Source organism: Caretta caretta, chromosome 21 (genome assembly GCF_965140235.1).
Source record: "Caretta caretta isolate rCarCar2 chromosome 21, rCarCar1.hap1, whole genome shotgun sequence".
NCBI lineage: Eukaryota > Metazoa > Chordata > Testudines > Cheloniidae > Caretta > Caretta caretta.
The window spans coordinates 9240243-9253045 of NC_134226.1; the positions used below are offsets into that span (position 1 = coordinate 9240243).

At 47.5% G+C, this 12803-nt stretch overlaps 1 protein-coding gene across 1 annotated transcript; it reads left to right on the forward strand.

Moving 5' to 3' along the window:
• Nucleotides 1–3109: 3109 nt before the first annotated feature.
• LOC125625268 (pepsin B) lies at nucleotides 3110–10390 on the forward strand. The gene is made up of 9 exons (XM_048827129.2): nucleotides 3110–3165; nucleotides 3464–3617; nucleotides 4952–5069; nucleotides 6010–6128; nucleotides 7076–7275; nucleotides 7814–7936; nucleotides 8477–8621; nucleotides 9228–9326; nucleotides 10119–10390. Exons 1-9 carry the CDS (start codon nucleotides 3110–3112, stop codon nucleotides 10269–10271), a joined length of 1167 nt encoding a protein of 388 aa, XP_048683086.2. The 3' UTR covers nucleotides 10272–10390.
• Nucleotides 10391–12803: the final 2413 nt, after the last annotated feature.

The window sequence follows — 12803 nt, forward strand, 5'->3', positions numbered from 1 at the left end:
GCACCTTATTTCAACCAGGTGACCATGAATGATATCACTCTCCTGAGGATAACACAGAGAGATAAAGAACGATGTTGTTTGAATGCCAGCAAACATACACTGCAGTGCTTTGTTCTACAATGATTCCCGAGTACATGCTACTGGCCTGGAGTGGTAAAGTATCCTACCATGGTGGATGGAATAAGGCTGCCCTCCCCAGAAACCTTTTGCAAAGGCTTTGGGAGTATATCCAGGAGAGCCACGAATGCCAGGGCAAATTAATCATTAAACATGCTTGCTTTTAAACCATGTATAGTATTTTAAAAGGTACACTCACCAGAGGTCCCTTCTCTACCTGGCGGGTCCAGGACGCAGCCTTGGGTGGGTTCGGGGGGTACTGGCTCCAGGTCCAGGGTGAGAAACAGTTCCTGGCTGTTGGGAAAACCGGTTTCTCTGCTTGCTTGCTGTGAGCTATCTACAACTTCATCATCATCATCTTCCTCGTCCCCAAAACCTGCTTCCGTGTTGCCTCCATCTCCATTGAAGGAGTCAAACAACACGGCTGGGGTAGTGGTGGCTGAACCCCCTAAAATGGCATGCAGCTCATCATAGAAGCGGCATGTTTTGGGCTCTGACCCGGAGCAGCTGTTCGCCTATCTGGTTTTCTGGTAGGCTTGCCTCAGCTCCTTAAGTTTCACGCGTATTGCTTTGGGTCCCTGTTATGGCCTCTGTCCTTCATGCCCTGGGAGATTTTGACAAATGTTTTGGCATTTTGAAAACTGGTACGTAGCTCTGATAGCATGGATTCCTCTCCCCATACAGCGATCAGATCCTGTACCTCCCGTTTGGTCCATGCTGGAGCTCTTTTGCGATTCTGGGACTCCATCATGGTCACCTCTGCTGATGAGCTCTGCATGGTCACCTGCAGCTTGCCACACTGGCCAAACAGGAAATTGAAATTCAAAAGTTTGTGGGCCTTTTCCTGTCTACCTGGCCAGTGCATCTGTCTACCTTGAGAGTGCTGTCCAGAGCGGTCACTCTGGGATAGCTCCCGGAGGCCAATACCATCTAATTGCGTCCACAGTACCCCAAATTCGACCCAGCAAGGCCGATTTCAGTGCTAATCTCCTTGTCGGGGGTGGAGTAAGGAAATCGATTTTAAGAGCCCTTTAAGTCGAAAAAAGGGCTTCGTCGTGTGGACGGGTGCAGGGTTAAATCGATTTAACGTTGCTAAATTCGACCTCAACTCCTAGTGTAGACTAATAGCGATATCTTGGAGAGTTCCTGGAAGCCTTACCCTTCCTATTATTTCAATTGGCAAGAAGAGGAAAGCTTACACCACACACAGTCAACCTCTGGAACTCTTTGAACTAGATAAGTTCATGGAGGATAGGTCCATCAATGGTTATTAGCCAGGATGGACAGGACTGGTATCTCTAGCCTCTGTTTTCCAGAAGCTGGGAATGGGCAACAGGGGATGGATCCCTTGATGATTTGCCTGTTCTGTTCATTCCCTCTGGGGCACCTGGCATTGGCCACTGTCAGAAGACAGGATACTGGGCTAGATGGACCTTTGGTCTGACCCAGTATGGCTGTTCTTACGTTCTCACAATGAGCTTTGACCTGAGATCCTGTGCAGATCTAGGACTGTGGGACTTCTTGGCCCCTGAGTTCATGTTACAGAAGGTGAGTTGGTATCAATGGCACTTACCTGTGTTGAAGTAACTCCTGAGGAAGTTGGGGCCAGATTGTGTTGTCAGGCATGGTGCCCTCAGCTGCAATCAGTGGGAGTAGCTCATATCCTGTCCTGGGAAAACAGTTCCACAGAATTCTAAGCCTGGGTTTTCCTGCCTCGTGTTTGCTGACAGGTGGTAAAATCCTCACGATGACAAGACAGTTAGGAGTTTTCACGTGTTGGAGCAGCTCAAGATTAAGACTGTGGTTTTTGGGTGGAGCCTATGGTTTACCTTTTCCTGGTCATGTGTTAAAATCACACCACCTTTTCTTTGCTAGATTTTACCTGAATTTAGGGCTTATCTACGTGGTAAATTACTGCATAGCAAGCGAGGGTGTTGATCTGCAGTGAATCTTTCTGCCACGCAGTAATGGCCACTGCTACAGTGCACAGAAAGTCTCAGGGTTAGGCTTGGTGTACTATGCTTTCAAATAGTGCAACGCCACACCACACTCTCGCACTTTCAGTGTGCCGGAGCAGCGTCCACATGGGATGTTAGTGCATAGCAAGTTGGGGCCCTGTAGCATCATACCCTGGCTGGCTGCTCAGTAATTTGCCATGTACACAAGCCCTTAATCCCACGTGTCAGCTTTTCTGAGGTAAGAACACACCTTTTCCCTAGTGGCGACAAGGCCTTCCAGCGGTAAGTGGGTTGGAGTGACTTCAGAGTAGAGCTGGTTGAAAAGTTTTTGTCTTAAGTTTTTTTTTTTTTAACGAGCAAATGGTTTTTTCACAAAAATTGAAGCTTGCTCCAAATAAAATTCAGATTTTTTAATTTTTTTAAAAAAAATTAAGAAAAGAAAAGCAAACACTTTACACTGTTTTTCGTTTACGTTTTTGTTTTTTGATGGAAGGTCAAGAAATTTTGATGCAAATTAAAATTTTTCCCTTTCATTAACATTTTTTGTAGGAAAAAATAAATTTTATATAAATGTATGCACTTTATATAACTGCCCCTTCATTAGTATTATCAATTTCCATTCATTCTAAAGAACGTTTTCCTTTGTTTTTGAAAAGAATGAGCTGGTTTTGGAAGCAAACAGATAATATTCCAGTGTGTTGATTTTTTGATAAGACATTCCTTTGTCAGAAGCAGAAGTTTCCTTCTTATTGGACCTCAGTCATTTGATCTCGTTATCGAAGGCATTAATTGCTTTATAATCTCAGCACCCAAGAAAAGAAATGAATTTTTAAATACACAGAAGGTGTTGACGTTGGATTAGTGCGGTGCTATAGGAAATTGGGTGTCAGTAATTAATGGAACATGGGGCGGTATCCTGGGTACAATGCCCACGGTATTAAAGTAGCGACTCCGTATCACAGACTTCAGCCCACTTCTGCTCCGGAGACTGACACATTCTGTACAGGAGCCAGCTGGTGGAGAAATCAAGCACCATGAAGTGGTTCATCCTGGCCTTGGTTTGCCTCCATCTCTCAGAGGGGCTGGTGAGGTGAGTATCCCAGTGCCGGCACTGGAGTGATGAGGACATAGAAGTACCTAGATAGGTAATAGACAGACATCCGCATTTCTGTATTCAGTTAAGCCATGCCCTTATCTTTCTTTAAACCTTCTACTATTTCTGTGATATGGGCAAATATACTTATGCCTCTGCAAGGGCTTCCTCACTTTGGTGGTAAAACATTGACCAAGATGAGGGAACAGCATCATGGCAGGGACAACATGACAGGTGATGGAAAGATGAACGCTTTCCTTGCTGATTTCTGAGTTCTCTTCTTCACTCTGTGCAGAGTCACACTGAGGAAAGGCAAGTCTGCTCGAGAGGTGATGAAGGAGAAGGGAGTGCTGGAGGACTTCCTGAAGAACCACAAAGTTGATCCAGCCAGAAAGTACCACTTCAATAATTACAATGTTGCTGATGAACCAATAGCTAACTACCTGGATGTGAGTATTAAGGCTCTCTCTCTCTTCTCTTCCTATCAGAGGCTCGTTCACCTGCACATCTACCAATGTGATATATGCCATCATGTGCCAGCAATGCCCCTCTGCCATGTACATTGGCCAAACTGGACAGTCTCCTATGTAAAAGAATAAATGGACACAAATCAGACGTCAAGAATTATAACATTCAAAAACCAGTCGGAGAATGCTTCAATCTCTCTGGTCACTCGATCTCAGACCTAAAGGTCACAATATTAAAACAAAAAGACTTCAAAAACAGACTCCAATGAGAGACTGCTGAATTGGAATTAATTTGCAAACTGGATACAATTAACTTAGGCTTGAATAGAGACTGGGAATGGATGGGTCATTACACAAAGTAAAACTATTTCCCCATGTTTATCCCCCCCCCCCCCACTGCTCCTTGGACGTTCCTGTCAACTGCTGGAAATGGCCCACCTTGATTATCACTACAAAAGGTTTTCTCCCCCGCCCCCCCCCCCCAGCTCTCCTGCTAGTAATAGCTCGCCTGAAGTGATCACTCTCCTCACAGTGTGTATAACACCCATTTTTTCATGTTCTGTGTGTATATAAATCTCCTCACTGTATTTTCCACTGAATGCATCCGATGAAGTGAGCTGTAGCTCACGAAAGCTCATGCTCAAATAAATTGGTTAGTCTCTAAGGTGCCACAAGTCCTCCTTTTCTTTTTGCAGATACAGACTAACACGGCTGCTACTCTGAAATCTCTCTTCCTTCACTATTCTATAGTTCTAACTAGCTATTCCTTCCTTCTTACCTACCTACCCACATAATTACCTAATAAATCTATGTACTCGTCTGGTCCCATTGGAGTAGTACCTATTTCTTCTTCTTTATGGTGATAAGTCAATAGAAGGTTTTGATCCCTCTTCTCGGACCTTGGAAAACTGTAAGTATTTGTAGAAAAGGTGGCGCTTGGCTTCTGCTGTTTATTTTCTGCTTTGTTACTCTCAAGTATTTGCTGTATGTTCTCTGGGACCTTTCCAGAGAACGGTGTTAGGATTGTAGTATAGGGCTGGGAGTGAAGAAATCTGGGGTCTGTTCCTGGCTGTGCTACTGAATTCTGGGTGAGCTTGGGCAAGTCACTTCCCCTCTCCATGACTCCTTTGTCCAGTATGCAATAGGGGAATAATGGTAAACGTCTTCTCTCACCCCTTGTGAAGCTTAGCTCATTAAGGCGCTAAAAACCTTTTGGATCCTCAGCTGGAAGTAGTTAGAGAAGTGCAAAATGTTATTTAAAAATTATTAATAGTGCAAAGGAATCCACCTGGCCACACGTCTTCTCTGTTTTGCAGTCCTTCTATTTTGGACAGATCAGCATTGGAACTCCGCCCCAGAACTTCCTGGTTCTCTTCGACACCGGCTCCTCCAACCTGTGGGTGCCCTCTACATACTGCCAGAGCCAGGCCTGCAGTGAGTACTGCTTAGTTCCTGAGCGTTCGGTGGGTGCATGTCCTGGGTGCATTGTTCCTGAGAAGCATAGTCAAATTCCAACCAGGCAAGAAGAACTGGTCCTCTCAAACAGGCTTGGGAATGTCATCCACCCACATCTGCTAGTCCCTTTCTGGAGCTCTTCACTAAGCTATGGCGACAATATGGATCGCCCTTTCCTTATGAACAGGTATTATGGCATTCTAAAGACGTGGTCGTCAATGTCAGTGGCGATGCTGCAGTGTATTCTGAAGTTCAAGGAGTCACACTGGTAGACAACAACTGGTTTGAATGGCGTAACTATTGGCCAGCCTTCAGCAGATGTAAATTGACATAGGTGGGTTGATTTCAAAAGAGCTACTCTGATTTACAACAACAGAGGATCTTGCCCAAATTTCTTAGCTACTCTGGTGATGGGTGCAATAGAGATAATAAGATAGATAATGTCGGTGACGCGAGCAGAGGGGGTCAGGCCTAAAGGTTAGACGAGGAGGTGGTAGTCAGGAATTGGAGGTCAGGGTCTGAACCGGAGTTAGAGGCCCCATGAAAGAACCAAGGAGCTAGTCTGCTGTCTTAGGAGCTAGTTTACTGCCTCTTCTTAGGAGCTAGTTTGCTGCCTCTTTACAGCAATCAGGCCACCTACCATAGGCCAGCTGCGCTCTGCAGGCTGGCTCTGCTACAGGCCCTGGCTCCTGACAGATAGATAGGTACAGAAGACGGACCTTAAAAAATGCGGTGATGCAATTTGTATTAGTGCTCTTCTCTGTTGTGCAAAACCACCTGGCCTAACTCTTGGATCTGTGCTTCCACCCCACGGGAAGTCAGCTGTTGGGAGGTGCTGCCCTGTCAGGCTACTCAGTTACCAGCTGGATGGGAGGCGGCCAAATCCAAGAGAGTCACCATGATCTTGTTTTTAATCTAGCTAATCATGCCAGGTTCAACCCCAACCAGTCATCCACCTTTTCCAACAACGGACAGACCTACACCCTGAGCTACGGGAGTGGCAGCCTGACTGTGTGTTTGGGTTACGACACAGTGACAGTAAGTGAAATACGCACTGCCCTATCCTGCATCATCATTCACACAGTCCAAGACCAGAAGGCACCATTGCGATCATGGAGTCTGACTTCCTGTATAACACAGCCCCTAGCACGTTCCCAAAATATTTCTCAGAGCAGATCTTTTAGAAAAACGTCCTGTCTTGATTTCAAAATTGCCAGAATCCACCACAACCCTTGGTAACATATTACAATGGTTAATTACCCTCCTGGTTAAAAATGTATGTCTTATTTCCACTCTGAATTTGTCTATCTTCAATTTCCAGCCATTCGATCGTGTTAGACCTTCCTCTGTTAGCCTGAAGAGTCCATCATTAAATATTTGTTCCCGTGGAGATACTTTTAGGGTGTAATCAAGGCACCCCTTAACTTTCTCTTTGTTAAGCTAAACAGATGGATCTCTTTGAGTCTATTGCTATAAGGCATGTTTTCTAATCCATTTGAGCTGCATCTCTAAAATCATCAGACTGCATTAGTATTAAAAACAGCAGAGGTCATTGATAAAACTTTTCTCTAGAATATGTGACACGTTGCTCTAGTTTTACTGCATGGGACATTTATTTGAGGACACTTTATGAGCTAAATGAATCCATGATTGGATTCCATTGGTTTCAGTGTTGTGACGCCAGAGATGAAATTGGTCCTGTACATTTGATTTTTAAGTTGTTGATTGGGCCCTGTTAATACAGGACATAATAAGGGCTTGTGTACATGAGAAACTTGCACCAGTTTTAACTTAAGGTGTGAATTTAAACCGATTTAGTTAAATCCGTGCAAACCCCAGTGTCGACCGTCCTATGTCTGTTTAAGAGTGGCTTATTTGGGTGTAGCTGAATTGATCAGAAACATTAGATGGCACAGTCATCTGATTTCGTTACCGTAACTTTGTGTGAGATTCCAGGTGACAACAATTATTTTCTTCCCGGCTAGGTCCAGAACATTGCCATCACCAATCAGGAATTTGGTCTGAGTGAAGATGAACCTACCAGCCCCTTCTACTATGCTCATTTTGATGGGATTTTGGGAATGGCTTATCCTGCCATGGCAGTAGGGGGGTCCTATACACCTATGCAGGAGATGTTGAAGCAGGGCCTGCTTACTGAACCCATCTTCAGTTTCTATTTCTCCAGGTAAGATCTCTCTCTCTCAAAACCCATCTCTCTGAGTCTATTACCATATATAGCACTCTATTTTTCCATTTCTCTTTCACATTGTATCAGTCTGTCTGGCTGTCTCGCTCTATATCATATACCAACTTATCCACCCACTCTTTATCTGACTCTATTTATCTATACATCTGCTCGCACACCCACCCACCCACCGCTATGTCTCTTCACTCACTGGGTGACAGGGGATGGATCCCTTGATGATTACCTGTTCTGTTCATTCTCTCTGAAGCATCTGGCATTGGCCACTGTTGGGAGACAGGATACTGGGCTAGATGGATATTTGGTATGACCCAGTATGGCCGTTCTTATGTCCTATCTGTCTGTCTGTCTACTACCATAAGTACCCCTCTGTTTATTTTCTCTCTAACCATTGACCCCCCCACACACACCACACATACCATCTCACTCCCCATCCACATATATGTTACAGATCCTGCTCCATAGGAGGGTAGTTTCTGTGTAACATATGTCTGACATGTGTAACCATGCGTGTTTCCAGCCAACCAACATATAGTTATGGAGGAGAAATCATCTTTGGAGGCGTTGACACCCAGCTGTTCTCTGGCCAGATTACATGGGCACCTGTGACGCAAGAGGTTTACTGGCAGATTGGTATTCAGGAGTAAGTTTCGTTTGCAACCCCTCCTCCCGCCCTTTCCTTTCCTCCTTACGGTCTGTAGGAAGCCTTTCTGGCTATAATGAGTGGATTCAGTTGTCCTGTGTCAACTCAAGCTCTCTGTGGAGGAGGATGAATTTGGATCGGATCTGGATTTCAGGCACCCTCAAAAGGAGTTTGGATCCAGGTTTTTGATTCTAGTAATAATAAAAGCTCCTAACCTAGGCCTCTATTCTGCAAACCAATTTGAACTTTAAACACATGAGGAAATCCCATTCTTGTTAATGGGACTTAAGTGTTTACTTAAAGTGAGGCGTATGCTTAAGTGCTTTGATGAAAGAGATGGGCTTAAGCTTGTACTAAGAGTTAAGCATGTGCGTCTGTGCTTTGCTGAATCGGGGTCAGTGACAATGCTTGGCTGTATAGAATAAGGGTCCCTGGGCTGCAGGTTATCGTGTATCCAAAACCTTGTCTCATCCTGCATCAGAGGCAGTTCTTTTTGCAGACAAGTTGCTATAATGATGTTTCTTGTATTTCCTTCCTTAGGTTTGCTATCGGACAGCAGGTGACTGGCTGGTGCAGCCAAGGCTGCCAGGCTATTGTGGACACTGGGACATTTCTGCTCACCATCCCACAGCAGTACATGGGGTACTTCCTGCAGGCTGTGGGTGCTCAGGAATCCAATGGAGAGGTAGGAGCAACAGGTGCCTTGCCATGCTGCCGAGGAGGTTTGTGAGGGATTTTGCAATGCCTGACACGAGGAATTTAAGACACAAGAAGATGAGAATGATGGGCTTTTCGGTGATCAGACAAGGGTTCTGAGAGGAGCTCAGGGGCTGGAGTCTTAAAGCTAAACGCTAACTCCATCTGGGGAACAGAAAGTCTCTCCTGAGTTTGCGGGCAGAGCTTCTGATCTCTCTTTCCTCAGTGTAAATCAGAAGTAACTCTACCGATGTCTGTGGGCCAGATCCGGCTGGTGTAAATCAGCACAGCTCTGGAGTTACGCTGATTTACACCAATTGAGGAGCCGGCCCAGTGTAAAATCAGCAGGAGATCTGAAGCAGGCTTGGTGAACGTAACCTTGCTGGTGTTCCCATGCAAGGCAGGGGAGCGTGTGTGGGGCTGGTGAAGCTGCTGCCCAAGCGAGGGCGGAGTGCAGCGGGGTGGTTTCTCCCCTCTGTTGGATAGAAGGGTCAATACCTGGCAAAGCTACTCGCCTCTATTGGAGGCCCTGTAAGGGCAGCTTCTGCTCTCCGTTGTCACAGTCGTAACCCTCATTTGTCTTTCGTTTCCACAGTACTTAGTGAACTGCAACAATGTCCAGAACATGCCGACCGTCACCTTCGTCATCAGCGGATCCCAGTTCCCGCTGCCCCCCTCTGCCTATGTCTTCAACGTATGTATTATTTTAACAGCATAAAACACCTTTATCTCACCCAGACAGTGGCCCAGCAGGGAGTCAGAGTTTCTGCGCAAATGCCGAGGCCTTTCTCCTGCACTGCCCCTCTGTTTTCCTGTCGTTCCTACCATCGCTGTAAATGGTGGGGTGTTTGCATTCCAACAGTGTGAGCTTGTAGGGCAGAGGTGGGCAAACTACGGCCACATCCAGCCTGTGGGACCGTCCGGCCTGGCCCCTGAGTTTCTGGCCGGGGAGGCTAGCCCCTGGCCCCTCCCCTGCCGACCCCCCTCCCCCGCAGCCTCACCTCGCTGCGCTGCCGGTACTCTGGCCCACCGGTGGCGTGGCTGTGAGCTCCTGCCGCTCTGAGCAGCGCGGTAAGGGGGCGGGGAGCGGGGGGTCTGGATAGGGGGTGGGGTCCGGGGGGGGCGGTTTGGGGCGTGGGGTCCCGGGAAGGGGCGGTCAGAGGACAAGGAGCGGGGGGGGGAGGTTGGATGGGTTATGAGGGGGGCAGTCAGGGGGCGGGAAGTGGGAGGGGGCAGAGGGGCGGGGGCCAGGCTATTTGGGGAGGCACAGCCTTCCCTACCCGGCCCTCCATACAGTTTTGCACTCCGATGTGGCCCTCGGGCCAAAACATTTGCCCACCCCTGTTGTAAGGCCTGCCCCTGCTCCCATCAGTCATTGCAAAGCTGCCACTAATTCTGCTGGGGTTCCTGTGGCTAGCCTACAGAGCCCTCTGCCGTGTCAAACAACAGCCCTGATGCGACCTCTCTCTGTTTTTCCCTCTGATAGAATAATGGCTACTGCACAGTGGGGATTGAGCCCACGTACCTGCCCTCCCAGAATGGGCAGCCGCTCTGGATCCTGGGAGACGTCTTCCTCAAGGAATATTATTCTGTCTTTGACATGTCCAATAACAGAGTGGGCTTTGCCCCATCAGCCTAGACAAGCAGTTCATCGACTTGAACCAGACAAAGCCTTTCCCATTCCTCTTTTCCGCTGGACACTGATGGAATCAGACGACGCTCATATGGACAGATTGCATCCTTCTTAATTTGCCTTCCGCAGCTTTTCTTTGGCTTGCTTGCACCAAGTAGTGCTCTCCAAATGTATCGTTACAAATAAACTGCAGTGAATCAAATTGTCTTATGTCGTCTTTGGAGTTTGTGGAGTGAAGATTGAGCTCGGCTGTTTGTTTGTGGGTCCCACAACCTTATGATGGCACACAAACTACTCACTGGGGCACAAAGCAGCACGTTAACCTCTTTGGGTCCATCTACGCTGCCATAAAAACCCTGCAGCACCGAGTTTCAGAGCCCAGCTCCGCTGACTTGGGCTGGGGCTGCAGGGCTACAAATCACAGTGTCGAGGTTCAGGCTTGGGCTCTGAGACCCTCCCCACTCATACGGTCTCAGAGTCTGGGCTCCAGCCTCTGTTATCCACCCTGGGCCAGACTTTTGAAAGAGCTGGGCACTTAGGGTATGTCTACACTGCAATGCAAGCCTGGGCTCAGTCCCAGACTTGAGCCCAAACCCCTTTCTGTCTACACACAAATCCCTCAAACTCGGGCCTGGACTTAGGGTCCTATCATCAACTTTCCTATTATAAATCAACCTGGGTGGTCTATGAGGGCCTGCTTCCAGACAGTTATAGCAACCTGCTTCTGGACTGGCAAGGCTGCCCCCTTGCATGTATTGTTACACTGGAGGGTTAGGCCAAGCTGCTCACAAAGTTCCAGAAATGTAGATTTCTTCATATGCAAGTTCTGGACCCACTGCTGGTCATCTTAGGTCAGCATGACAATGTGATTCCCCCTGCACTGTGCTTGTGGCCCTGCTCCATAGGGGGGTCTACATAGGGGGCATCAGCGGCTATACTGGCTGTATTGAGCAGCATCAGCTAGTTCATGTCTGCTGTGTCTGTGTCCTCCTCCTCCTGATTCATCCATAAAGTTTGCCAGGTGCCTTTGGTGGGTCAGGAAACGCAGTCAAAATGCCCACAGGTGAGTCATGGAAGCTCTGCCTATTTCCTGACACAGGAGTGAAAGCGCAAGCCACAAAAGCTCTTGAAAAAGGCACCTCCTCCATGTTGCTGGCACCGCACAGACCAAAATGGTGGCTCAGCAGGCTGTCTTGGTGGGCTGTTCAAACTTCCTGTACCATGCTGGGCAGACAGGCAAGATTTCCCACTCTATGCCAGGGTCAAAGGGCTAGAGCAGGCACATTTCAGTAGGGTGCTGAAGGGTCCGGGGAATGGTTGATTTGACTCATATCTGTGTGCTGCAGCGTGGGCACCAGAGCCCCAGGTTTGCACCCAGATTAGAAAATCCTTAACGTAGGGTTAACCATCAGTGTAGATGCTCAAGACCTGGAGTTTTTAAGCCAAGGTGAGCTGAGGTCCACTAACCTTGGGCTTACACTGCAGTGTAGACAGACCCTTAGTGGCTCCCATTGAGAACAATGGAGAATTCTTCCTATATTCCTATTGGAAACCAAATTTCCGAATTCTCTTTCTTTGCACAGCTGTGATGGAGAGGCTGATAGTTACCTCGCTTACACAGGGGGCTGGGGAAGCTTCATTCACTGATGTTTGTGATATGTTTTGAGATTCGCAGATGGGAGAGGGCGTAACAGGACAAAATGTGGTTGCGGTGAAGGAGGGAAGGACCCACTATGTTCCTTACCCCCTTACCTACGTACAATATTTACATGCTGTGACGCTGCATGGACCTCCCAAGGCTCCGGTTCTGTTCCTAGCCAAGACTAGCCAAACCAGTGGAGTGGTACGTGGTGCCCCTGCCTTCTCATCTCGGCACCAGATTTGGTTTTGCCTGAGACTCATTACTGTTTCACACATTGCCAGTGCAGAACCTAATATGGAAACACATGCTCGGCCTTAGGTGATGGACTAGAACAGAGGTGGGCAAACTACAGCCCGTGGGCCACATTTGGCCCTCGGGACTGTCCTGCCTGGCCCTTGAGCTCCCGGCCAGGGAGGCAAGCCCCCGGCCTCTCCCCTGCAGCCGCAGTGCCACCAGAGCTCTGGGCAGCGGGGCTGCGAGCCCCTACTGGGCTGAGCGGCTGCGAGAGCCCCTGGTGTAGTGTATTAAATTGCTCCCTGGAGGAATGTGCTACTTACTTACGCCCAGGGCCAGATTAAGACCTTTAGAGGCCCTAAGCACTGAAAAGATTATGATGCACCCCCATAGGTAATTCAAAATAAAAACAATACTATAACTTAAAATAAAATTTTATTTTTCGAAATGACACAAAATTTACATGTATACTGAAATTAAAATAGCTGCTTTCTAGATTTTCTGATTGCAAAATTCTGGTTAAGTTCATCGAAGCTGATTCGACGAAGCATGTCCGCTTCCATACACAATAGGGAAAGTGAATCAAGTCTGTCCTGACACGTTGTTCTCTGAGGGTTTTTTATTCTTTTCAGCTGAGAAAAGATTTTTCCCATGATGACTAC

What these genes read in the sequence shown, in the direction of transcription:
- LOC125625268 (XM_048827129.2), top strand. Translation starts at nt 3,110, where the DNA reads ATGAAGTGGTTCATCCTGGCCTTGGTTTGCCTCCATCTCTCAGAGGGG. An exon ending in CTCTCAGAGGGGCTGGTGAG is followed by an intron (nt 3,166 to 3,463) that starts GTGAGTATCCCA and finishes CACTCTGTGCAG; the next exon opens with AGTCACACTGAGGAAAGGCA. An exon ending in TGGGTTACGACACAGTGACA is followed by an intron (nt 6,129 to 7,075) that starts GTAAGTGAAATA and finishes CTTCCCGGCTAG; the next exon opens with GTCCAGAACATTGCCATCAC.